General features: G+C 29.4%; 2 protein-coding genes, 88 non-coding genes and 2 pseudogenes across 92 annotated transcripts; 55 read left to right on the top strand and 37 right to left on the bottom strand.

Annotated features, from left to right (window-relative positions):
• Positions 1 to 2,310: 2,310 nt before the first annotated feature.
• Positions 2,311 to 2,331, bottom strand: 21ur-15595. The gene has a single exon (NR_062137.1).
• Positions 2,332 to 2,937: 606 nt separating this feature from the next.
• 21ur-617 lies at positions 2,938 to 2,958 on the top strand. Its single transcript, NR_062136.1, has one exon.
• On the top strand, positions 2,939 to 2,959 carry 21ur-2168. The gene has a single exon (NR_062135.1).
• Positions 2,960 to 3,020: 61 nt separating this feature from the next.
• Y40H7A.11 (LITAF domain-containing protein) lies at positions 3,021 to 3,829 on the top strand. Its single transcript, NM_070436.3, has 2 exons — positions 3,021 to 3,228; positions 3,515 to 3,829. The coding sequence occupies exons 1-2, from the start codon at positions 3,028 to 3,030 to the stop codon at positions 3,686 to 3,688; spliced, it is 375 nt and encodes a 124-aa protein (NP_502837.1). The 5' UTR covers positions 3,021 to 3,027; the 3' UTR covers positions 3,689 to 3,829.
• A 97-nt stretch (positions 3,830 to 3,926) lies between these two features.
• On the top strand, positions 3,927 to 3,947 carry 21ur-6188. The gene has a single exon (NR_062134.1).
• 21ur-2192 lies at positions 3,928 to 3,948 on the top strand. Its single transcript, NR_062133.1, has one exon.
• Positions 3,949 to 4,095: 147 nt separating this feature from the next.
• 21ur-11772 lies at positions 4,096 to 4,116 on the bottom strand. Its single transcript, NR_062132.1, has one exon.
• Positions 4,117 to 4,304: 188 nt separating this feature from the next.
• Positions 4,305 to 4,325, top strand: 21ur-4365. The gene has a single exon (NR_062131.1).
• On the top strand, positions 4,307 to 4,327 carry 21ur-14277. The gene has a single exon (NR_062130.1).
• 21ur-12291 lies at positions 4,308 to 4,328 on the top strand. The gene has a single exon (NR_062129.1).
• Positions 4,329 to 4,376: 48 nt separating this feature from the next.
• On the top strand, positions 4,377 to 4,397 carry 21ur-14190. The gene has a single exon (NR_062128.1).
• On the top strand, positions 4,378 to 4,398 carry 21ur-1843. The gene has a single exon (NR_062127.1).
• Positions 4,399 to 4,791: 393 nt separating this feature from the next.
• 21ur-13209 lies at positions 4,792 to 4,812 on the top strand. Its single transcript, NR_062126.1, has one exon.
• On the top strand, positions 4,795 to 4,815 carry 21ur-5366. The gene has a single exon (NR_062125.1).
• Positions 4,816 to 5,433: 618 nt separating this feature from the next.
• 21ur-7505 lies at positions 5,434 to 5,454 on the top strand. Its single transcript, NR_062124.1, has one exon.
• Positions 5,455 to 5,794: 340 nt separating this feature from the next.
• Positions 5,795 to 5,815, top strand: 21ur-15330. Its single transcript, NR_062123.1, has one exon.
• A 280-nt stretch (positions 5,816 to 6,095) lies between these two features.
• On the top strand, positions 6,096 to 6,116 carry 21ur-6683. The gene has a single exon (NR_062122.1).
• Positions 6,117 to 6,142: 26 nt separating this feature from the next.
• 21ur-2038 lies at positions 6,143 to 6,163 on the bottom strand. The gene has a single exon (NR_062121.1).
• On the bottom strand, positions 6,147 to 6,167 carry 21ur-1172. The gene has a single exon (NR_062120.1).
• A 215-nt stretch (positions 6,168 to 6,382) lies between these two features.
• On the top strand, positions 6,383 to 6,403 carry 21ur-14398. Its single transcript, NR_062119.1, has one exon.
• On the top strand, positions 6,384 to 6,404 carry 21ur-867. Its single transcript, NR_062118.1, has one exon.
• Positions 6,390 to 6,410, top strand: 21ur-14876. Its single transcript, NR_062117.1, has one exon.
• A 442-nt stretch (positions 6,411 to 6,852) lies between these two features.
• On the top strand, positions 6,853 to 6,873 carry 21ur-2213. The gene has a single exon (NR_062116.1).
• A 142-nt stretch (positions 6,874 to 7,015) lies between these two features.
• 21ur-3492 lies at positions 7,016 to 7,036 on the top strand. The gene has a single exon (NR_062115.1).
• A 213-nt stretch (positions 7,037 to 7,249) lies between these two features.
• Positions 7,250 to 7,270, top strand: 21ur-9758. The gene has a single exon (NR_062114.1).
• Positions 7,271 to 7,375: 105 nt separating this feature from the next.
• Positions 7,376 to 7,396, top strand: 21ur-4970. The gene has a single exon (NR_062113.1).
• A 190-nt stretch (positions 7,397 to 7,586) lies between these two features.
• On the top strand, positions 7,587 to 7,607 carry 21ur-4753. Its single transcript, NR_062112.1, has one exon.
• Positions 7,608 to 7,776: 169 nt separating this feature from the next.
• Positions 7,777 to 13,251, top strand: Y40H7A.10 (Cathepsin L-like proteinase). Its single transcript, NM_070435.6, has 5 exons — positions 7,777 to 7,845; positions 8,233 to 8,426; positions 10,620 to 10,935; positions 12,090 to 12,389; positions 13,038 to 13,251. The coding sequence occupies exons 1-5, from the start codon at positions 7,789 to 7,791 to the stop codon at positions 13,200 to 13,202; spliced, it is 1,032 nt and encodes a 343-aa protein (NP_502836.1). The 5' UTR covers positions 7,777 to 7,788; the 3' UTR covers positions 13,203 to 13,251.
• Positions 7,859 to 7,879, bottom strand: 21ur-14952. The gene has a single exon (NR_062111.1).
• On the bottom strand, positions 8,462 to 8,482 carry 21ur-3992. The gene has a single exon (NR_062110.1).
• Positions 8,659 to 8,679, top strand: 21ur-13552. Its single transcript, NR_062109.1, has one exon.
• On the bottom strand, positions 8,663 to 8,683 carry 21ur-8561. Its single transcript, NR_062108.1, has one exon.
• 21ur-10758 lies at positions 8,813 to 8,833 on the bottom strand. Its single transcript, NR_062107.1, has one exon.
• Positions 8,987 to 9,007, top strand: 21ur-585. Its single transcript, NR_062106.1, has one exon.
• 21ur-11408 lies at positions 8,989 to 9,009 on the top strand. Its single transcript, NR_062105.1, has one exon.
• On the top strand, positions 8,990 to 9,010 carry 21ur-5445. The gene has a single exon (NR_062104.1).
• Positions 10,804 to 10,824, bottom strand: 21ur-3334. Its single transcript, NR_062103.1, has one exon.
• Positions 10,948 to 10,968, bottom strand: 21ur-11775. Its single transcript, NR_062102.1, has one exon.
• Positions 11,162 to 11,182, bottom strand: 21ur-3130. Its single transcript, NR_062101.1, has one exon.
• 21ur-1217 lies at positions 11,406 to 11,426 on the bottom strand. The gene has a single exon (NR_062100.1).
• 21ur-9496 lies at positions 11,409 to 11,429 on the bottom strand. Its single transcript, NR_062099.1, has one exon.
• 21ur-6312 lies at positions 11,552 to 11,572 on the top strand. Its single transcript, NR_062098.1, has one exon.
• On the bottom strand, positions 11,799 to 11,819 carry 21ur-1543. The gene has a single exon (NR_062097.1).
• On the bottom strand, positions 11,801 to 11,821 carry 21ur-8798. Its single transcript, NR_062096.1, has one exon.
• Positions 11,802 to 11,822, bottom strand: 21ur-11571. The gene has a single exon (NR_062095.1).
• 21ur-15632 lies at positions 11,958 to 11,978 on the bottom strand. Its single transcript, NR_062094.1, has one exon.
• 21ur-2197 lies at positions 11,961 to 11,981 on the bottom strand. The gene has a single exon (NR_062093.1).
• 21ur-1045 lies at positions 12,392 to 12,412 on the bottom strand. The gene has a single exon (NR_062092.1).
• On the top strand, positions 12,482 to 12,502 carry 21ur-4164. Its single transcript, NR_062091.1, has one exon.
• Positions 12,608 to 12,628, bottom strand: 21ur-9852. The gene has a single exon (NR_062090.1).
• 21ur-5408 lies at positions 12,675 to 12,695 on the top strand. Its single transcript, NR_062089.1, has one exon.
• On the top strand, positions 12,831 to 12,851 carry 21ur-6107. The gene has a single exon (NR_062088.1).
• 21ur-1923 lies at positions 12,854 to 12,874 on the bottom strand. The gene has a single exon (NR_062087.1).
• 21ur-5129 lies at positions 12,857 to 12,877 on the bottom strand. Its single transcript, NR_062086.1, has one exon.
• On the bottom strand, positions 13,251 to 13,271 carry 21ur-565. The gene has a single exon (NR_062085.1).
• Positions 13,272 to 13,434: 163 nt separating this feature from the next.
• Positions 13,435 to 13,455, bottom strand: 21ur-4055. Its single transcript, NR_062084.1, has one exon.
• A 269-nt stretch (positions 13,456 to 13,724) lies between these two features.
• Positions 13,725 to 13,745, top strand: 21ur-3925. Its single transcript, NR_062083.1, has one exon.
• A 323-nt stretch (positions 13,746 to 14,068) lies between these two features.
• On the top strand, positions 14,069 to 14,089 carry 21ur-10357. The gene has a single exon (NR_062082.1).
• Positions 14,090 to 14,244: 155 nt separating this feature from the next.
• On the bottom strand, positions 14,245 to 14,265 carry 21ur-1018. Its single transcript, NR_062081.1, has one exon.
• Positions 14,246 to 14,266, bottom strand: 21ur-9101. The gene has a single exon (NR_062080.1).
• A 187-nt stretch (positions 14,267 to 14,453) lies between these two features.
• On the top strand, positions 14,454 to 14,474 carry 21ur-13744. The gene has a single exon (NR_062079.1).
• Positions 14,475 to 14,606: 132 nt separating this feature from the next.
• 21ur-2565 lies at positions 14,607 to 14,627 on the top strand. The gene has a single exon (NR_062078.1).
• Positions 14,628 to 14,912: 285 nt separating this feature from the next.
• On the top strand, positions 14,913 to 14,933 carry 21ur-344. The gene has a single exon (NR_062077.1).
• Positions 14,934 to 15,070: 137 nt separating this feature from the next.
• 21ur-12035 lies at positions 15,071 to 15,091 on the top strand. The gene has a single exon (NR_062076.1).
• Positions 15,092 to 15,308: 217 nt separating this feature from the next.
• On the top strand, positions 15,309 to 15,329 carry 21ur-4602. Its single transcript, NR_062075.1, has one exon.
• On the top strand, positions 15,312 to 15,332 carry 21ur-3715. Its single transcript, NR_062074.1, has one exon.
• A 135-nt stretch (positions 15,333 to 15,467) lies between these two features.
• On the top strand, positions 15,468 to 15,488 carry 21ur-1059. Its single transcript, NR_062073.1, has one exon.
• Y40H7A.9 lies at positions 15,480 to 15,877 on the bottom strand (annotated as a pseudogene). Its single transcript has one exon. A coding segment is annotated over exon 1 (398 nt).
• A 69-nt stretch (positions 15,878 to 15,946) lies between these two features.
• Positions 15,947 to 15,967, top strand: 21ur-14444. Its single transcript, NR_062072.1, has one exon.
• Positions 15,948 to 15,968, top strand: 21ur-4113. The gene has a single exon (NR_062071.1).
• A 154-nt stretch (positions 15,969 to 16,122) lies between these two features.
• Positions 16,123 to 16,143, bottom strand: 21ur-4738. The gene has a single exon (NR_062070.1).
• Positions 16,144 to 16,481: 338 nt separating this feature from the next.
• On the bottom strand, positions 16,482 to 16,502 carry 21ur-5820. The gene has a single exon (NR_062069.1).
• On the bottom strand, positions 16,485 to 16,505 carry 21ur-8167. Its single transcript, NR_062068.1, has one exon.
• 21ur-2497 lies at positions 16,496 to 16,516 on the top strand. The gene has a single exon (NR_062067.1).
• A 136-nt stretch (positions 16,517 to 16,652) lies between these two features.
• On the bottom strand, positions 16,653 to 16,673 carry 21ur-8419. The gene has a single exon (NR_062066.1).
• On the bottom strand, positions 16,654 to 16,674 carry 21ur-13805. Its single transcript, NR_062065.1, has one exon.
• Positions 16,656 to 16,676, bottom strand: 21ur-7391. Its single transcript, NR_062064.1, has one exon.
• A 350-nt stretch (positions 16,677 to 17,026) lies between these two features.
• Positions 17,027 to 17,190, bottom strand: Y40H7A.147 (annotated as a pseudogene). Its single transcript has one exon. A coding segment is annotated over exon 1 (164 nt).
• A 160-nt stretch (positions 17,191 to 17,350) lies between these two features.
• Positions 17,351 to 17,371, top strand: 21ur-2171. The gene has a single exon (NR_062063.1).
• 21ur-11166 lies at positions 17,354 to 17,374 on the top strand. The gene has a single exon (NR_062062.1).
• Positions 17,375 to 17,401: 27 nt separating this feature from the next.
• 21ur-6258 lies at positions 17,402 to 17,422 on the bottom strand. Its single transcript, NR_062061.1, has one exon.
• Positions 17,423 to 17,858: 436 nt separating this feature from the next.
• On the top strand, positions 17,859 to 17,879 carry 21ur-5781. Its single transcript, NR_062060.1, has one exon.
• Positions 17,880 to 17,968: 89 nt separating this feature from the next.
• Positions 17,969 to 17,989, top strand: 21ur-3956. Its single transcript, NR_062059.1, has one exon.
• A 285-nt stretch (positions 17,990 to 18,274) lies between these two features.
• Positions 18,275 to 18,295, top strand: 21ur-15280. The gene has a single exon (NR_062058.1).
• Positions 18,296 to 18,580: 285 nt separating this feature from the next.
• Positions 18,581 to 18,601, top strand: 21ur-1882. The gene has a single exon (NR_062057.1).
• On the top strand, positions 18,582 to 18,602 carry 21ur-2477. The gene has a single exon (NR_062056.1).
• Positions 18,603 to 18,921: 319 nt separating this feature from the next.
• 21ur-4822 lies at positions 18,922 to 18,942 on the top strand. The gene has a single exon (NR_062055.1).
• 21ur-3624 lies at positions 18,923 to 18,943 on the top strand. The gene has a single exon (NR_062054.1).
• A 532-nt stretch (positions 18,944 to 19,475) lies between these two features.
• 21ur-7030 lies at positions 19,476 to 19,496 on the bottom strand. The gene has a single exon (NR_062053.1).
• Positions 19,497 to 19,631: 135 nt separating this feature from the next.
• On the top strand, positions 19,632 to 19,652 carry 21ur-8716. The gene has a single exon (NR_062052.1).
• Positions 19,653 to 20,137: 485 nt separating this feature from the next.
• On the top strand, positions 20,138 to 20,158 carry 21ur-13813. Its single transcript, NR_062051.1, has one exon.
• 21ur-7691 lies at positions 20,143 to 20,163 on the bottom strand. The gene has a single exon (NR_062050.1).
• Positions 20,164 to 20,229: the final 66 nt, after the last annotated feature.

Here is a 20,229-nt window from a genome sequence, read left to right as displayed (position 1 = left end):
ATTCCCATTTGAATTACCGCCAATATGTGTGTTTACGTGTGCAAGCGCGCTCCGTTGTACACTCGCGTTACTCCGGAGCATCGTTGCCCGTAAATCCACACAATAATTGCCTCGCCATATCACTCGACTGCGACTGAAAAAGTGAATTTGGGAAATTACACTAACCAGGTATTAATTCGAGTTTTGTATCAATTTTCACATGCTTTACAAGTTTACTGAAAAAAAAAATTAAAAATTTGAAATTGATTTGTTTTTTTGAAAAACACAAATTCATATTTTAAATAATTATACTTTTTGAAAATAAATTTTTGAAACAAACCTGACATCTTGTACAATTCTCCTGATAAGATGAATATGTTGGGGCCTGCTTCACAGAAATTACACCTATCAGATAAATAATTAATAAAATTTAGTGTTGATGAGACAAAAATTTGGAAGAAAATGTTTCAAAACATAACTTTTTCAATATCATAATAAAATCATTACTTTTCTAAAATGTTATTAATTCTTCTTTCTTGGTAATTTCAAAAATTTGATTATTTTAGCATTAGCGAAAATGTTTCAAAATTGATTAATTTTTTAATTAACATTACGATAATTTTATGCAAACAGTGTTGTTTCAAAGATACCAAAACTATTGAAAATTGATTGAAACATGAAAAAAATTCTATGAACAATAGGGTAATGGGGTTATTCAAGTAGTGTCGTGAAATTAAAAAAATATTTCAAGACACCTTTTGCCGTCAAGGGTGTCATTAAAATTGAAAAATGCATTAATATATAACGTTTCAGTGAAACCGTTTTTTATGTCGAACTTTTTTTTTGTAGCTTCATTTAACCCACATTTTAGAACGAAAACTATTATTTGAACCCACAATTATTTTTTTCAATGAATAATCAAAACCATCAACAAATAATATAAAAAAGTCAAGTACAGGACCAGTAAATGTTGGATTCAACTTTGAAAAAAAAACTGATTTTGATATGTTTTAAAATTTACCTTAACTTGTGCACATAATTTTGTTTACGTTCTATCTGGTTGCTTGAAACAGCAAGAATTAAACAAAGAACCTTGTAGTTGTCGGATGCTGCAAAACGAATTGTTCGTTGTCTTATTAGAAACAATCGAATCGATTGTGAAAATTGCATATTAGGCTTAAGGTCTGATAAAATTATGTACATACCACTTCCAATTTTTTTCACAATACTTGAACTCCAAAAACTATTTTCTTTAAAACATTTGAAAGGTGAAGTTTTGGATTTCCATATTCCCCTGTTTTTGTTCAGAGAGTTCAGTTTTGAACAATCGGAAAAAGTATAAGTGGAGCAAGGGAGCTCTAATTTGATTCTTAAAAATTTAATTGTTTTTAATCAATTTATTTTGCATTCAGTTGTTTTTAAATAACGTCCAAAAACAAAATTCAACAAAAAATGTACGAAAAAGTGTTTTTTTTTTCGGAGTGTTCATAACATTTGTGAAAAAAGTCTAACTATGTTTTCTCTAGTTATAAAGAAATTCGTGCTTTTTTCGGATTTGAAAGAATAATTATTGACTAAATATTCGACTTATATCTATTATTTCGGAACTTTCATATAATTGTAAAATCACTTTTGAAAACAATATGAAACAGTAGGTTTTTTCGGAAATTATTGGAGTTTTTCATTCGTGAGTGTAGCATTTGATATATGGAAAAATCGTTCTATCTAGAGACACAATCGTGTTTCAGTGTGTTATTTAAAAAAAAGGAGTTTACAAAACATTTTATTGTGCCGATTGAATATTTATTAAAGTTACTTCAATAAACAAGAAGAAATTTCTGAAATTAACATTGCTGACAAAACTAAATCAGTTGAAAACCGCTACACACACTCCTTGAAACGGTATATGAACGAAAATTGGCATTCCTGTAAAAAGTAAAAACAAAATGAATTTTCATAAAATCAGACGACTGGAGAAGTCTCAGCGGAAATTGTTTTAAAATCAAAACTGATTCGAACAGTTTGTATTTCAACTTCAATATCACAGTGACACCGAAAAGAATTGTTTTCATTGAAAGTTAATATCAGATTGAAACAGTAATGTTTGTAAATATGACTTTTGTATTATCAACATTGTGAAAAATATTTCTTGTTTCTTTGGAAAAATAAAATATTCTAATAACATCAGTTCTAGAAAATACTTTCAAAATTTAACCTGAACTTCATCTGTTGAGTGCGTCGAATGACATGTGTCCTAATCAGTGCTTTTAATGTTTGCCTACTTTTTTTCTAGTTTTTTGATATTGATCTGATAACAGTTGAATTTATGGTTTTGCACGTTTTTTTTCGAAGACTTTTTAAAATTTAAAGTTAGCATATAAAATGAAATTGAAACAGAACTTTTTTTTTCTAAAAAATTTCAACTTCATGTTCTTGATCAGTAACGAGCGTTTTGATTGCAGATAGTTAAATCCATTTAGACAAATAAACAAATAACTATTACGTTTTTTGTTTTCTCCGGCTTTTCTATTCAACATTCGGCACTCCTCATTTTTAGAGTAATTTTTAAGTTAAAAACAATAAAAAGGTGTACCACATTTTTGTACTTTTAGGCTTAGGAAAAAGCAAACAAAAAAAGCCTAAAGACGAAAAATGTATGGCACAAATGGAGAAATTAATGAACATTTAATTTAATTTCAAAATGAGGGCATGTAATACACAAGTACCCAATATTCATTTTTTGAACAATACTTTATTAGGCAAACTGTAAAAATTCTGAACAAAATTATTTGCTTTTATCATAATTTCACTTTTTCGATTTGTAGTGAGCGATTTCGTTTGCTAGTTCTCACTTTTTTGGAGGTATATGTTCAAAAAACTATAGCTTCTGTAAATGTTGAAAATAATTTTCCACCGTTTCATGGTGTCTACATTTTCATCTTCAAAGTTGTCTCCTAATTCTAGCCCGGCTTTGCTTAATCAGAAGAAAAACATTTGCATGCATATAAATTTTCAGTGACTACCCAAAATTAACTTTTTCCAGCTAAAATGAACTCTGAAAATCCCCAAATCTACTCTGCTCCACCACCATATGAAGTTGCCATCGGGATGCCGAAAGTGAATCGGCAACCGGCTCCAGTATTAGCTCCGCCCATTGATCCAAGGCCATGTGGCAGAGTGATAGGTGTAATTTCTGTGAAGCAGGCCCCAACATATTCATCTTATCAGGAGAATTGTACAAGATGTCAGGTTTGTTTCAAAAATTTATTTTCAAAAAGTATAATTATTTAAAATATGAATTTGTGTTTTTCAAAAAAACTAATCAATTTCAAAATTTTAATTTTTTTTTTTTTCAGTAAACTTGTAAAGCATGTGAAAATTGATACAAAACTCGAATTAATACCTGCCCAATAAACTCCAAAAGTAGGCTGATACAAATAAACTAACTGAAACAGTGAAAATTAGTTTTTTAATTTTGAAGTAAAACTGTGTTCTTTTAAATTTTAAATTTTTTTCAAAACTTCAACAGTTTCAGACACTGGTACAAACTCGAGTTGAGCACAAAATTGGTATCATGTGGTGGCTATGTGCCACCCTCTCATTTTGTTTCTTCTTCTGCTGCTACCTATTGTTTTTCCCGATCACCAAGGACGCTCAACATTTTTGTCCAAACTGTGGGTCTTTGTTGGCTGTTAGGACGAGAGCCTAGAGTCTGAGATAAAAGCAATGACGTTCTGAAGCGCACGACAACAACCGGGTTTGGCAACGAGCTGTGGCTAGCCGAGGACCCGGCAGATGTCGGACGCTTCGTATTTTTAATGTACAAATTGAATAAATTTTTTAAAATCATTTTTTTTCACTTTTTTAATCAAGATTATTTAAAAAATATTTTAAAAAATTAAATGCTTCAGCAAGTTGTTTTGAAAAAAAGTTTATTGTATAATTGGTTCTTTTGTGCACGTCAGGGGTGAGAACAAAAAATAATGATTTGTGTTCGAGTTGCAAAAATTAACAGCGGTAAACTAAGATTTCTTCCACAATTAAGCATTTATCAAGGGTTAACTTTAATATTACTTTTTTTTGAAATATTTCGTTTTACGGGATCCTTTTAATAGTAGAAATGAGTTTCTTTAGTTATTTCTAAACATTTTTCAATTTTCCACTATATAAAACTTGAAACAGTGATAAAAAGTATCAAGTTTTACTACACATTAGCTTGAAAAGATAAAAAACCGTTTTTTTTTGTCAAATCAAAAAATGTATTCTTAAACATATTTTGACTGTTTCATGTTGTTCTCATAATAACATTTGCAATTATTCTCCACTATTGAAGTCCAATTGGGAATAATTTCTTGTTTCACTAACTTTATTTTATTTTGAGTTAAGTTCTCTATAAATTGGGATGTTCAGCTCATATACGAGTATCTGCAAATATATGATGAAATAGCTCAAAGTTTTAAAGAAAATTACATATGAAAAAGCCATTTCACCTCTAAACTTATTATTTTTACTATTAGAAGAAACTAACAAGTTTTGAAAATAAAAAAGATTCAATAATAGTATTTCATGTGGTTATTCAAAAAAGTTAGAAAATGTTTCATGTAAAACATTTCTAGCAGTGGTCTTAGTTCAGACAATGACATGTTCATTTGAACATCATATATATGTTTTACAGTCGTTTTAATTAAAGTTTGTTCGAAAAAGTATTTTATATCATTTAATCACTGAAAATTTATAATTAAAAAAATTTCAAACAAAAAAATTCGACCGTTTCAGATAGTTTTTATGAAGTACCCTCTGATAAATGAAAACTGCTACGATCTTCCTTCAATGTGTGCCACTACACTCAAAATAATAAAACTGCGTGGCGTGTACTGCAGAAAACCTAATATTTAGGCCCCGCCTTTTTCTCGTCCACTCACGGGGAAAAGGCAAAATTCGGGGACCAACCAATATCAGGCCGCCGACATCCTACGTGTTCCGCGCGCCGCTATGTTTAACTCGCAGCGGGCGGAGACAGCTTGCCGCGCCCACAACGAGTTAAAAATAGCGGCGCGCGGAACCCGCAGGATGTCGGCGGCCTGATATTGGTTGGTCTCCGAATTTTCGCCTTTTCTCCGTGAGTGGACGAGAAAAAGGCGGGGCCTAAATATTAGGTTTTCTGCAGTACACGCCACGCAGTTTTCTTATTTTGAGTGTAACTCTAGAAATATCACAAGTTTCTTTTTTATCACGGAATTTTTGAAAACCAGTTGAAAATAAAAGTTTATAGCTAGAAAACAAGAGTAATTATTTTTGTTGAGTCCTACTGAAATTCTTACCGAAACCAGTAGTGAATCGATTTTTTTTTAAATTTAGAGTGACGAAAAAAAGACAGCTCAAAAAATGTTTGTAATTTAATAAATCCACTGTTTCAGTTTGTTTATAATAACAATTGGAAACAGGGGTGAGCATTGCGATTTTTTTAAAATTTTTTTCCTTGAATGATAAAAAAATCAGGTTGTTTGGCAAAATCTCCACAAATAACTAAATTGTTTCCAAATTTAAAAGGTCCAAACATCATTCCACTCGTATAAAATGTTAATTTTCAGATATTAGCTTTAGGAAAACCAAGTGCCTCAATTGGGAAGCAGTAAGCTCTGGAGTGGCTCAGATTATTATGGAAACCACCACAAACTAATCAATTATCTTATCTCTAAACATTTCTTGTTTTTTTGAAATTTTACACATTTTTACTGTTTTACAAAAAAAAAAGTTTTAAAAAAATCAACTGTTTCACATTGTTGAGAAAACGAGTCTCACATTTATATTTTTTTAGGATTTTCTACTTGCCAAAGTCGGTGGTCAAATTTTCAATATTTTTGGCGTTCATCATTCTTGAACACCGTCCGAAATCATTTAGCAATGTGTTTTTACAGTTCTGTGGAGCCAATTTCTTAGTAAATGCACCGATGTCCCCAATTTTCTTGTTATTTTCTAATTTTGTTGAATTCGCCATTTTCGAAAAGCAAAATTTCAATATTTGTAGCAAACTTTCACATTTCTTAAAAACTTTTTATTTTTATTTTTACTGTTTCAAAAACTTATTTAATTTTTCAATTAGTTGTGTTATTTAATTTTTGAAGAGTGTTCACGGGCAATTAAAGGCAATTGTATTATTTGTGGTAGATTTGCGCAATCCTTACTGAGCACAATTTGTATTAGCACTTATGAAAAAAAAAAGATGAAGTAGTGGATTTTATTTTCAACATTTGATGGTTTTTATTACTGGCAAATATTAAACTACAGAGAAACTTTTTTCAAAAAAATAGTTTGAAAAATGTTATATTAACAATTCTGTGGTAAAAAAAATAAATTTACTGTTTTTAATAGTTTAGAAATGGCTTGAAAAGTTATCGATGTATTCATAATGAGAGCTGATCGATTTGAATGAAAATTGTGATTTTGTAATATTCTTACTAGTTTTTTAAACAAACCTTTGATAGGAAAATTTATTTCTTCAAAGACCTGATTTTAAAAAAGTGAAAAGAGTATTTTGCAGGATTTTGCTAAAATTAATCAACAATATATTTTTTGAACATTGTAAACCTAACAGAAATGAATAGAACAATTGTTCCGTGAAAATGAATTTGAATTTAATGTATATGCGCTTCATTGTACAATCCTCTGACAAAATAGTTCACTTTCACTTGAAAATATGACAAAAACAACAAAGAATAAGGTTACCTATTATTGTCTAGATTGATCTTGCTTTAAAATAGTTGACAAACTTTAGATTGAAAGAAAATATGAAAAAGATTATTATTTTTCCCAAGATTTTACAGAAAATGTTTCAAGCATGTAACAAAGGTTCTAGTATTTTGTTCATGCTGGTAAATCCAAGGTATCTGGAAAAAGTTTTGAACGATAAAACTGCAGTTCGGTTGGTTATTATTTGTTATTAGAAATCGGATCAAATGTTGACCTTCTACTTTATTTTAAAAAAAGTTTTGTTTCAAATTGGTCATATCACTTAATCACGTTTCGTCTTTTTTATTATAAATTGAATCAGTTTTCCCCATTTAATTTTATTTCAAGCTATCAAAAGTAGTTGGTTCAATTTTTATATAACAGTAATTATTACAGTTTTAAAGTTAAAAAAAAAAATTTTTCAATCAGATTTCAACTTGAAGTTATGAACAAATGGCTTGAGAAAAATTGAAGATTTTTCAAAAAATAGGGTAACTGTTTCAAAATCATAATAAATAAATTCATGTATGCCATTATTTATTTTGAAAAAATCATGACGTTTCCGTTTGAATTTGAGATTTGGCAGAAAATGGCATTTTGCTTTTCCAAAAAATTAACTGACTATTTCAAAATTTTCTTATAAAAAATCGCATGTTTAAGATTACAATACATTCGGGATTGTTGGTAAAACGTAGTTTAAAACTTTAAATTTACCGATCAACGATGTCGGTTTAGTTGATTCGTCGGCTTCAGCCAAATTTTTGTCAAATTTGAAATTTATACTGAAACGTTTGGTTTGAATCAAATATCAATGTTCTTTTAAAAACATTCATCCGTTTCACGTTGTTTTTGAATTAAGTTTAAAATTTTCAATTTGATATCAACATGGTTTTTCCAGTCCCCTCTTCCTCCAAATTTTCCCAATGTGTCAATCATCGAAATCGCCGAATTGACCAAAGTTTCTTGTGTTCCCCATGCCTATCACAATGCTTAAGATTATGATAAGATGCTTAATTTTATCAAGTTTTACCGAAAAGTCATTCCAATCAGTCATTAAATCAATTATTCTCGTGACTGAAAATGTTCTTGAAAATATGGCTTTTGGCAATTTTTTTCGTCCATTTTGGATGTGCAAAGGTGAGTATTCTGTTGTTTTTGTAACAAGTTAAGAAAATCAGTAATTTTGTAAGAATAAATATAAAGTTTATGAAACGGTGAAACATGTTTTATTTTGCTTGGAGAACAGTAAATTTGAATTTTCATAATTCTAAATGTGTCACGAAAAATTACTGTTTCACTACTATACTATTTTTAAATTGGGATTCCTATATGCTTTAGTGATGTTTATTTTATTTTTTAAAATGTATAAAAATGAAAATATTGTTCACCGCGTGTAAATTCCTCATTTTTTTCAATTTTCTTTCATGTATTCTAAGATTTTTAATATTGAAACTAGACATTTTCTGCGATGTCTGGGAATAGCAAAAAATAATTTTGCTACCAAAAAAGCTTTACAACTTACAGCCCAATCTCCTCCCATCGTACCAAATCTCCGATCTTGACCAAATTCTTCAACGTCATCATATTCCTACACCAGATGTTAAATACACAAATGCTTTTCAAAATTTCCTGGTCAAATACCTCAGAGAATACCCTAACGAGTATGAAATTGTGAAGAGATTTACAATTTTCTCCAGGAATTTGGATTTGGTTGAGAGGTAATGTTTCAATTAACTATTGAAAGAAGTTTGAATGAGTGGACAGGTTTCTTATAGCAGAATGGGAAAGGTTTCAAATCTTATAACACCTAAATGAAATAGTAGATTGCATTTTATTTGAAATCTGTTCAAAACTTGGAAAAATTGATGTTCAAATCAACCTGCAAAGGTTGAAATAACGGAAAATGTTTCAAAATCTTTTTTTTTTTTAAATTCTACATTATTTTTTCATTAGATCTGCGAGGCGTACGGGAAGAACCTATTGATAAATTTGATATTTTCAAATGAACCAACTGAAACAGTTTTTTAAAAATTGTACCAAATTTCGAATCAGGTTTCAAAAAACTAAGCTATGTGCTGACAGTAAATTCTAGATTATGTTTATTTTGAAAACAATTGAAAATATATTGAATAATTTAAACTTTACGGATATATTTAATTTTTATGAAACAGCAGAAATTTTGAAACTTGAGAGTCTTTTGCGAAAATTATTTTAATAGGATTTCAAAAAAAATCTGTTTCAGGTAATTGATATATCAATGTTGCATTTGTTTGTTCGTTATTGATAGTACAGTGCGTGCAACTTCTATAGCGCCCCCTATTTTATTCGTGTTTCGTCACTTTCCCAAACTTTTTTAAGAAAACCATTATAGCCATTCGATTTCAAATGTCAAAAAACCCTCTGTCCGAAATTTTCATGAAATAATATCAAAGACTACAGTAATTAGGTCAAAAAGTCTGAAAAACGACCGTGCAACTTCTATAGCGCTCCCTCGAATTTTCGCTATTTTTCAATAAAATACCTAGTTTTATGAGATTTCTGAAAAGATTATGGTATTATATTTTAAGAAAAATGATTATAAAGTCTCATTTTTCAATTTTCAACAGAAATATATTACGTGAAAACTTCTGGGATCCCAAGAGTGGCCTGAAACGCTTCACCTTGCGTTAGTGGCCAGTTCTCGGCTCCCACTGCATGTATTGATACGAAACTTGACCGAAATATTCATTTTGATCTACTGGTAATGTTTCAATAAGTTGTCATAAAATTTGGTCAACATGGGCCAGGTTGACAGCCCAAGTTAATAGTAAGGCTAGTAAACAATCAGTTGTTCTATCGGTGAAACACATCTGAGGCATGTCAGAGAATGGGTGTGCGTCTTTTCTGGTAGACAAGGTATCCATTCAATTAACTATTTAAAACAAATTTTGTCCGGATCGAAAAATGTTGGAAAGTGATCGGTAAAATTCAAGAAATATCCCTCAAACAAATTAACTGGTGCAGAAACACTGGGCGGGTCTGTTTCCGTGGTTCCGCGCGTTTCATTCGAGATCGAACTACAAAAGAACTATGAAAATGTTCAGACTGATCACAGAACTTGTATTCAAAAATATTTCAAAGTGTTTGTTAAAAACTAAAAAATCACCCAAAAACCTGCGGGCAGTGAACTCGCCCAGTTTTGATGTTTGTGCAAATTTTTTAAAGGAGATCTCCTGATTTGGACCAATCATTTTTCAAAAGTTATTTGTTCCAATGACACTTATAAAAATTTCAACAATGAATATAAAGCTTTTCTACCAGAAATGAACCGCGTCCAATCTCTGGAACGTCGCAAAAATATGTTCTAGAGAGAAAAACTGATTTCCTCACAATTAGCAGCGCTATCGACCTTACTTATCTCCACCGAATTTAATATCAACCTATCAAAATATCATTAGTAAACAAAATGAATATTGCGGTCAAGTTTCGTATCAATACATGCAGTGGGAGCCGAGAACTGGCCACTAACGCAAAGTGAAGCGTTTCAGGCCACTCTTGGGATCCCAGAAGTTTTCATGTAATATATTTCTGTTGAAAATTGAAAAATGAGACCTTATAATCATTTTTCTTAATATATAATACTATAATCTTTTCAGAAATCTCATAAAACTAGGTATTTTATTGAAAAATAGCGAAAATTCGAGGGAGCGCTATAGAAGTTGCACGGTCGTTTTTCAGACTTTTTGACCTATTTACCGTAGTCTTTGATATTTTTTCATGAAAATTTCGGACAGGAGGTTTTTTGACATTTGAAATCGAATGGCTATATTGGTTTTCTCAAAAAAGTTTGGGAAAGTGACGAAACACGAAAAAAATAGGGGGCGCTATAGAAGTTGCACGCACTGTATACCTAACAAAAAATAATATTACAGGTACAACAAGGAAGATGCTGGAAAAGTGACCTACGAGTTGAATGACTTTTCTGATTTAACTGAAGAAGAATGGAAAAAGTACTTAATGACTCCAAAACCAGATCACTCAGAAAAATCACTAAAACCTAAAACTTTAATCGACAAAAAGAATCTTCCAAATTCAGTTGATTGGAGAAATGTCAACGGGACAAATCATGTAACAGGAATAAAATATCAAGGACCATGTGGATCTTGTTGGGCATTTGCAACAGCTGCTGCAATTGAATCGGCCGTATCAATTAGTGGTGGAGGTCTGCAGAGTTTGTCTTCTCAACAGGTTTGTTTGGATTCAAAACGTAGAATAAATTTATCAGATGAGATAGATTTAACTAGTTTTAATATCATAACTTTGGAACAGAACATTTTAAAATTTTGAAAGTTCAAAATTTTCATATTTCTAGGAAATTGGTATTTTTCATACTGAAAAATGAAAACATGATTTGTTCCAAGAAGAAAACAATTATTCGTTCATTCCATACTTTATAACAAGTGATCAATGTTTTCTGAAACATAGCTTCAAAATAATAAGTTTATTGACACTTTTCAAAAAAAAAAACTATGTTGAAACAGAAATGTTTTTTTCAAAAAAAAACTTTTTATTTAAATACTCCACTTTTAGTTTATTGGCACCTATACGAACAGTTCTCAAGCATAAATTATTTGTCAGCTCGATTAAAAAAATGGAAACTTTTCGAAAATAAATGAAGTATTGAACATTTTTATTTTCACACTCTTTAATATTAGACCCAAATCTTCAACCTGATGATAATACACACAACATCTAAACACTTTTTAATATAAACATAATGAAACAGATGAAAATTTGGAACAATTTTCAAATTTATACTTTTTCAATAACTCGTTTAAGTTCTACTAACGAGAAGAAAAATTATTCACAAAGAAGGTTCTTTTTTTTTAACGGAATAAAAATGTATTTAAAAAACTTCCAAAAAGAATCAATGCTACACACTGAGAAAAAAATCTTTGTGGAACTCGGTAAATTATTTAATTTGTTTGATTTTTCTTCGCTGAACATTGCTGAAACAAGTCCTTTACTATTAAAAAACTTGAGATTTTTAATCACAATTTCAACAACTTCTGGGAAAAGGAAGAAATTGTGGTTTTTTTCCACTGAATAAACACTATTTACATTTATTAGCAGCACTTTAAAAAAAATTAAAACAATTATTTTGAAAACAACCTGAAACAGTAAAATTTTGAAATTTTAACTGGAATTCCCGTCAAAATGCAGAATTTTTTAATAGAAATCCGTTTTTATTTTAAATGAATAAAAATTAGTTGTATAATCATATGCCAATGTCATTGTTTTATGATTTTGAAAACCATTTTTGAAAGCTATCTGAAACGGTAATTTTTTAGCTTTTAGAACTCAACGCAGACGGATTTTTTGATCATTTTTAATATTTTCAGCTCCTAGACTGCACTGTTGTATCTGACAAATGTGGAGGTGGTGAGCCAGTTGAAGCTCTCAAATATGCTCAATCCCATGGAATTACCACTGCTCATAACTATCCATACTACTTTTGGACTACAAAATGTCGTGAAACTGTACCAACTGTTGCTCGAATCTCTAGTTGGATGAAAGCAGAAAGTGAAGATGAAATGGCTCAAATAGTTGCTCTGAATGGTCCAATGATTGTTTGTGCTAATTTTGCGACGAATAAGAACAGATTCTATCACAGTGGAATTGCAGAGGATCCGGATTGTGGGGTGAGGTTGATTCTGCTATGTGACTAAAAATTAGCCAAATAAATCTACTGTTTCTGTTAGTTTTTAAAAATGCAAAGTTTTTTCCCAGTTAGTGTCTTGATCTTCTCCAAAATTCCAATTTTCAAAATTGAAATCTTGTCTTTTTGTTAATCGATTTTTATGAGCAAAGCTCTATGTAATTTGATAAAAGTATCGATTCAAAATCCTAAAAAATTCTAAATTTGAATGAATTTGAAGCAACAGTTTCAGTGTGTTCACTAAAAAATTGAAACATTATTGAAACAGTCAGCAATGCATAAGTCAAAGTAAGTCAATGCTAGAAAAAAAATTAAAAACTACTTTTGTGTCGAGTTATATGAAACGTTTGAATTCGTTTTTTAAAAAATATTTTCAAGGTTTCAGTTAGTTTTTAAATTTGCTCGGAGTTGTTCAGTTTTTTAATTTAAAAAACTTGAGCATTGACGGTTAAAAAAAACTTTACGTGACTATCAATTTCCTTATACGTATGCCTTTTATAAAAATATATCGAAACAGTCAGTTTCTATTCAAAAAAAAATTAAAATAGGAATACCCTGTTTAAAGTGGAGAAAATGATCAAATAACTCTAAAAAACTAGGTACTTATTTCAATCAAAATTTCATATTCCAGACAGAACCAACCCACGCATTGATTGTCATTGGATATGGTCCCGACTACTGGATTCTGAAGAACACTTACAGTAAAGTATGGGGAGAAAAGGGTTATATGAGAGTGAAAAGAGATGTCAATTGGTGCGGAATTAACACCGAAAAACCACTTTTGCCTATTTTGTAATTTGTTTTTTAAAATATTGTCCTAAATTTGGAATAAATATTTTAACAGCAATTTGTTGTTCGCTTCACAATGTTGTGTTTGAATCAGAGCACTAAATATCAAAAGTCTGAAGCAGTAACTTTTTTTTCTCAAATTTTGATGATTTCTGAAGTTTTACACATGAATGGCCTAATTTTTTTAATGATACAAATTCAACGTACAAACAATATTGTAAATTTGTCAAAAGTACAACAGCTTGAGGATCATGAACCTAATATTTAATTAAACAATGGGAAATACTTATTACATAATTGAAGTAGTAGTTGATAACTTTAGCCCTTGTCACTACGTTTCACCAAATATGAATGTTTATAACTTCTATAATATTTGTTCTATTTCCACAGCGGATGAAATATAATTACAATAAAAAAATATAGCTCCTATCGTATCAACCGAAAAGCTTAAAAAATAATCACTTTATCTCCACAAATTTTATACAATTTCATATAGTTAATTTATAGTTGGAATGCATATTTGTTTTAATAACTTTAACTTGCTCAGAAAATCAATACAACTCCATTGAAAACTCATTCCGTCCGGATTCCTTTTTCCGAAAAACTGCACTTCTGTATTGACTGATTGTGAGAGCAATTGCAATTGGATCGATAACTCAGTACGTAGCAACAAAAAGAAATACAAATGAGAAAATGGAACTGCCGTTGAATTGAAAAGTTGGAAGAAGAAGGACAGAGACTATTGGAAGGAAGACGAGCACACTTGGAATGCACAACTGGAAATATTGAAATTCATTGAAATAGAGTTTGAATAAAAATTAGTTTTAATGTTTCAGGTTAAGGATATACTGTATTGTTTCTCATCAATTAAAATGAATCGTTGAACCAATTTTAGTGAAGAGAAAAATTATTTTTTTTTTCAGATGTGAAAACTGAACATTAAACAAAATTGCTCCCGGTGCTTTCCTAGTACTTCAAAATATAGAAAATTAATCAAAATTCAAAACTTATATAACAAAACTACTTTTCGTTTTGTGAAAGAGTTGGATGATTTTAGGACAGACAAGGCAATACGTTTTTAATTCGGCATAGGTTTTAAAAACCTCGTAAAACAGTGGCTGAAAATCATTTATATTTCCAAATAATCTCAATGTAAATTAACGTTTCCGGTCAAAAGTTTCAGCTCAAAATATTTTTTAACATGAGAAAAATGCATTTTCACATCCGTGATAAAGTTGGTTATTCAATTGAATTTTGATTTTTTTTAAGTTTTAAAACATTTCTAAAACTTAAATGTTCATTACTAGGATACATTGCATTTTATCATTTCATAACACAAAATAAAATAACTGAATCTTTGAATAACTGTTTCATGTTTATGATAAAATAGTTTTTAAATTGGAGAAATTACTAACGTATTGATTACTAGGTTACAATTAGATGCATTTTTCGATATTAGGCTTAAAATTCAAAACCTTTTTGAAAAATACTTAGATATATATGTTTTTATTTCTAATCACAGTTTTTTTCAGAATACTAAAACTAATAAGTAAAACAAAATTCCACTCATAATTGCAATGTTTTAAATTTTAAAAAAAAGCTCCTAACAAATGAGCTATCAAAGTTTTAACAAAAACTGTTTTCGGCAGATTCATGAACTCAAAAAAAACTCAGTTTCAGAATCATAACAATTGTCGTAGCTAAATTTAAAAAATGTTAAGTGTCCTTTTTTTGTTGATTGTAAAATTAAATTTTTTTTCAGATAAAAATCGACAAACTGTCCTAAAATTTAATCTGAAGATAATTTCAGAACGCTTAAACCTTTAACAATTTCATGTTGTCAAAAAAAAAGTCCAACGTATGTTTTAGGTTTAGTTCTGTCAAGTGAACCACAAGTTTTCCAAAAATAAACTAAGATTCCACATGTTTCACTCTAGATTCCACATGTTTCACTTGTTCAAAACTTTTTGATAAATTCAAAAATTACCTAACTATGAGGTTTTAAATGTAATGTGGAAATATATTTGGTCGTGTTTTTTGCAAATTCACGAGCTTGAAAAATAATGTCATGTTTCAAGATCAAGACAATTGTCGTTACTAAATTCATACCAGTTAATAGATTGAGTGAATCGAAAACTTTTCGATAATTTTGACACATTATTATTTTGACAAAAAACAATACAATTTTCAAAACTAAGAGAATTACAAAATTTTTAGAATTTTTACTGTTTCATGTTGTTTGGAAAATCAATTGAGTTTTGCGAGGAAGCAATGCAACGTATTGACCTGAATACACTGTGCCTTGAATAATTCCTGTTGCACTTCATTATAAATCATCGAATGCCTAAACAACTGCACCTTTTCCCCAATCTTCCACATACAAACATAACACGTTATCATAGTTGAAATAATAATTGTAAAAAATGATATTCCCATATAAATTCCCTTTAGATTCCAATCCGAAACTCCATTTTCCTCAATTTCATAAACTGCTGCCACGTATGTCACATTACTTAAATTAAAACCATAGGATTTTTGAAGAGTTTGTTCAATTATTCCGTCGATATAGGAGTTATCGGCTGCCATGAAGAATATGCATGTTTCCCAGTAGAAACCAGCTATGAAAATTAATGCAAACCAGCGACGCAAGTGTTTTGACGTGGAGAAGTAGTGAAGCTCGGTGCTGACATTTTTGAAATTTTTTGTCGGTTTCACACATTTTATATATTAAAAGGTTTTCAACAGCTACTATTCAACATCCTCGATGGAGTAGTTTAAATTGATTAAAACCTGCAAATAAGCCAAGATGTGGGCGGATAAAATGCAAAAAAGCATAAAAAGCATTAAAAAAAGCATAAAATGCAAAAAATGCAAAAAAAGCATACCCACCATTATATGGGAGGGGCCTATTTCTCATTGTTTTCAATTTGGCAATTTTAGAAATTCGATTAAATTTTATGTTAGTTTTGTATTTGATAATACGCGTGTGAAACAGTAAACATTTTTGCGAAATTTTTCTAACCCCAAGCTTTTGGCAGGAGTTATAAAAAAACTTGTTTCAATTTTCCAAGTAATCAAAATATTCAAAAAAATTCAAACACTGCCAATATTGGTTTCCTCAGTTTTTCAAATTGTGAAAACCAAATTTGCAAGGATATAAAATAAATTGGCAAAACCAAAAAGCGCCATTATATGGGCGTTATTAAAATTTCAGATATTCCTAGTAATCAAAAATGTTCAAAAATAACTATTAAATGTTTCACACTGCCATAATAAAAGACTCTTAAAATTGCAATTCAATCATCCAATAATTTCATTTATCAAGAACGAGTACTTGCCGGTAATCTGAAACAGTAAAATTTTTTCATGACATTAAATGATCAAGTTAGAAACGAACGTATCTTTGAAAACTTCAGTTTGATTCTTGAAACTTTTATTGGTCTTGTAATTTCTATTGGTCTTGTATCCAAAATTAAAAATAATGTTGTAAAAGTAAATGTATCCTGATAACAAAAAGTTGAAAAAGTACAATATTTTGATTGAATACTTTCTAGGCAATGAGCTTCTTACAAAACTGCCAAAAACTATTTATTTTCAGAGTTTAGTAGAATAATAAAGTCGATTTCCTCAAAAAGCAGATAAACCAAGAGTTAAAAAAAATGTTTGGAATAATTACTAATGCCATCGGGATGATTGAATTGCAATTTTAAGAGTCTTTTATTATGGCAGTGTGATTTAGTGCTCTGATTCAAACACAACATTGTGAAGCGAACAACAAATTGCTGTTAAAATATTTATTCCAAATTTAGGACAATATTTTAAAAAACAAATTACAAAATAGGCAAAAGTGGTTTTTCGGTGTTAATTCCGCACCAATTGACACCTCTTTTCACTCTCATATAACCCTTTTCTCCCCATACTTTACTGTAAGTGTTCTTCAGAATCCAGTAGTCGGGACCATATCCAATGACAATCAATGCGTGGGTTGGTTCTGTCTGGAATATGAAATTTTGATTGAAATAAGTACCTAGTTTTTTAGAGTTATTTGATCATTTTCTCCACTTTAAACAGGGTATTCCAATTTTAATTTTTTTCTGAATAGAAACTGACTGTTTCGATATATTTTGATAAAAGACGTACGTATAAGAAAATTGATAGTCACGTAAATTGATAGTCACGTAAAAAAAAAGTAATTTTTTTTAACCGTCAATGCTCAACTGTTTTAAATTAAAAAACTGAACAACTCCGAGCAAATTTAAAAACTAACTGAAACCTTGAAAATATTTTTTAAAAAACGAATTCAAACGTTTCATATAACTATGAGTGTAGCCATATTCCAAATATTTTATAGTGGAAGTTTTAACAAGGTTCTGATGTGTCCGCTGCGTTGATTGTGATATTTTTTATTTAAAAAATCAAAGAAAAAAGTTTAAGAACACAATGCTACACAAAAAGTACCGGTTGACTGGCTAAAGTTACGATTTTTAGTAATGAGTTCATTTTTTGTCAGTTGTTTTTTTTTTGCTTAAGCATATCTAGTAAGTTCATTATTAAAAAAGTTGAGCTCACAATTTTGAAAATTTTGAAATTCAGTTAAAAAAATTTACCAAAAAATGCAGTTTCACAATCCTGTTATAATATTTACTGCGTTACTTTTCAACAGTGCTCGTGTCTCCTCAAAAATTGTTTCAATTATCTCAATTTTTTGGTACATATAATATTCTGACTGCTTCAAGAAACTAATCTAACCGATGGAAAATTGCAAATTACTAGTGCAAAACATGTCCCGGAATTTTTAAAGTTCTCCGTTTTACTATGTTCAAAAATTTAAGCTTAACAATTAGTCAAGCAAAGTCTAATAGGTTTTCTGCCAAAAAAATTTCACTGAGAAATATGTCCCTAGTAATTACTTGGGAAAGTAGTTAATAGCAATTTTGTGAAAAAGTTCATTCTGAAATACGAGTAAATTGTTTTGTACTGATTAAACTGATTTAAAAAATGAATTTAAAATTTGTTTCAAAATTTCAAAATTTACAGTTTCACAATATTCTTAAATATATTCTCATCAATTAAGGTTAGTATACTTAACTTTTATTTAAAAAAACTTAATTCTTGTCTAAAAATTGAGCTTTCAAACATTTTCCGTATTGTTTAATAGTTCTCAAATTACCCACACGATCATTCGTTTTTAGTTTCACAAAAATTTGTCAAAATCAAATTCAAACAAGAATTTCCGTCTGAAATGATACGAGTGAATTGCTTTGTATATTTGAACTGATTTTAAAATTATAATTTTAAAAAATGAATTTAAAATTTAATTTTTCAAAATTTGAAAATTTGCAGTTTTACAATGTTGTTAAAGATATTCTGATCAGCTAAGATTAATTACAGTATTGGTAAGGTGGAAAGTAAAATGTTCAGTTAAAAATCCGAAAACTTAATTTTTGTCTAACAATTGAGCTTTCAAACATTTTCCGTATTGTTCAATAGTTCTCAAATTACCCACACGATCATTCGTTTTTAGTTTCACAAAAACTCGACAAAATCAATATCAAACCTGCAATTTTGCTTCTTAGACAGGTGAACCTAGCAATTACTCAAGAAAAGAGAGTTTAGTCTGAAATGAAATTTAGACTGATAATGAAAACATTTTCATGATTTTATTTTCAAATTAACAAAATATGTTTCACTATGTTTTGAAATTTTTTGCTCAAATTTTTGTTTCATTTCAGCAATATTGTGATCTATTGAGAAAAAACAGTGAAAAATAACGTCAAAATGAGCAAATTTAACAGCTTTTAGAAAAATTTTGAAAACATTTTTTCACTGGTAAACGCAAAAATGTCAGAAAAACGTCATTTCTCAGCGCGGAAATTCAAAAAAAATTATGAAAAATTTTGGAAAATTTTGCGCTTTTAGAATTTATCATTGTTTCTAATTGCCTTGCACACTTTTTTCCAATTTTATGTCGAAAATTTGATTTTTTCAATGGATATAAAAAAGTCAAAATCTAATTATTTCTTCTGATCTGGCTACGTCTTAAGTTTGTACTTCCTCTAAGTTCATTTTTCTGAAAAAAAAACCCGAGCAAGAGGTGCAATTTTAAAGCTTTTTCCCGTCTGAAAATCAACAAACTATTCTGTTACTAGAGCTGTCTAGATTTAAAAAAAATTCTAAACCAACAGGTCTGTGATATACATTGTGATATTACCAGGTTTCAATGAATTTTTTTTTTATTAGTAATTCGAAAACAGTTTTTCGAAAACAGAATTTGAATTTGAGTTTATCCAAAAGCTTTTTAACAAAAATTTGTACAATCTGGAACTTTACCATATATCTGAAACTGCAATATTTTGGTACGACCATTTTTTACGCCAAAACATTTTTTTAATGTTTCAACAATGTTATTTAACTCAATGAGAAAATACTTGTTTGTTTTAACTGGGAAAAATTTAAATAAAAAATTGTTCAGCTGTTTTATGAAATTGTTTTTAAACATTTTCTTTGAAGCGTATTCTTTTGCGCAAGTAAAACTGAAACAGAAATTCTGAAATTTGTCACAGTTTTTTGGAACAGCAAAAAAGTTTTACATAGGATTTTTTAAGTTTAGGCTGTTTTCACCTCTATAACATTTAAAAAAATTCGATTTGAAACTCGTAATTTCCATTTCAAAAAAAAAATGCAAAAATTACGTTTTTTTGCACAAATTTGAAAAATTACGCATATGGGGAGAAGGTTGTAAACACTTGAAGCAAAATATAAATTGTTTCACACAGTTTTTTTTTTAAAGTGACAACTTAAAAAATTCTGGAAATAAAGTTCAACTTGCATCAAAATAAATAATATTTTTACATATCAGATGAAATCTATATGATGAAAAAAAAAAAGAATTTCTCGTTACAATATCTAATTTTACAATGAAACAGTAGAAAATTTAACTATTTTTGTTGAGGAGTTGACTCAAAACATCGATTTTATTTCTCTTCCAGTCAATTATAAGAATTATCTGAAACAGCAAAAAAAAAGTTTTTCCA

Source organism: Caenorhabditis elegans, chromosome IV, assembly GCF_000002985.6.
Source record: "Caenorhabditis elegans chromosome IV".
Lineage (NCBI taxonomy): Eukaryota > Metazoa > Nematoda > Chromadorea > Rhabditida > Rhabditidae > Caenorhabditis > Caenorhabditis elegans.
Note: the sequence above shows the minus strand (reverse complement) of the source record. Positions and strands in the feature narration are given on the sequence as shown.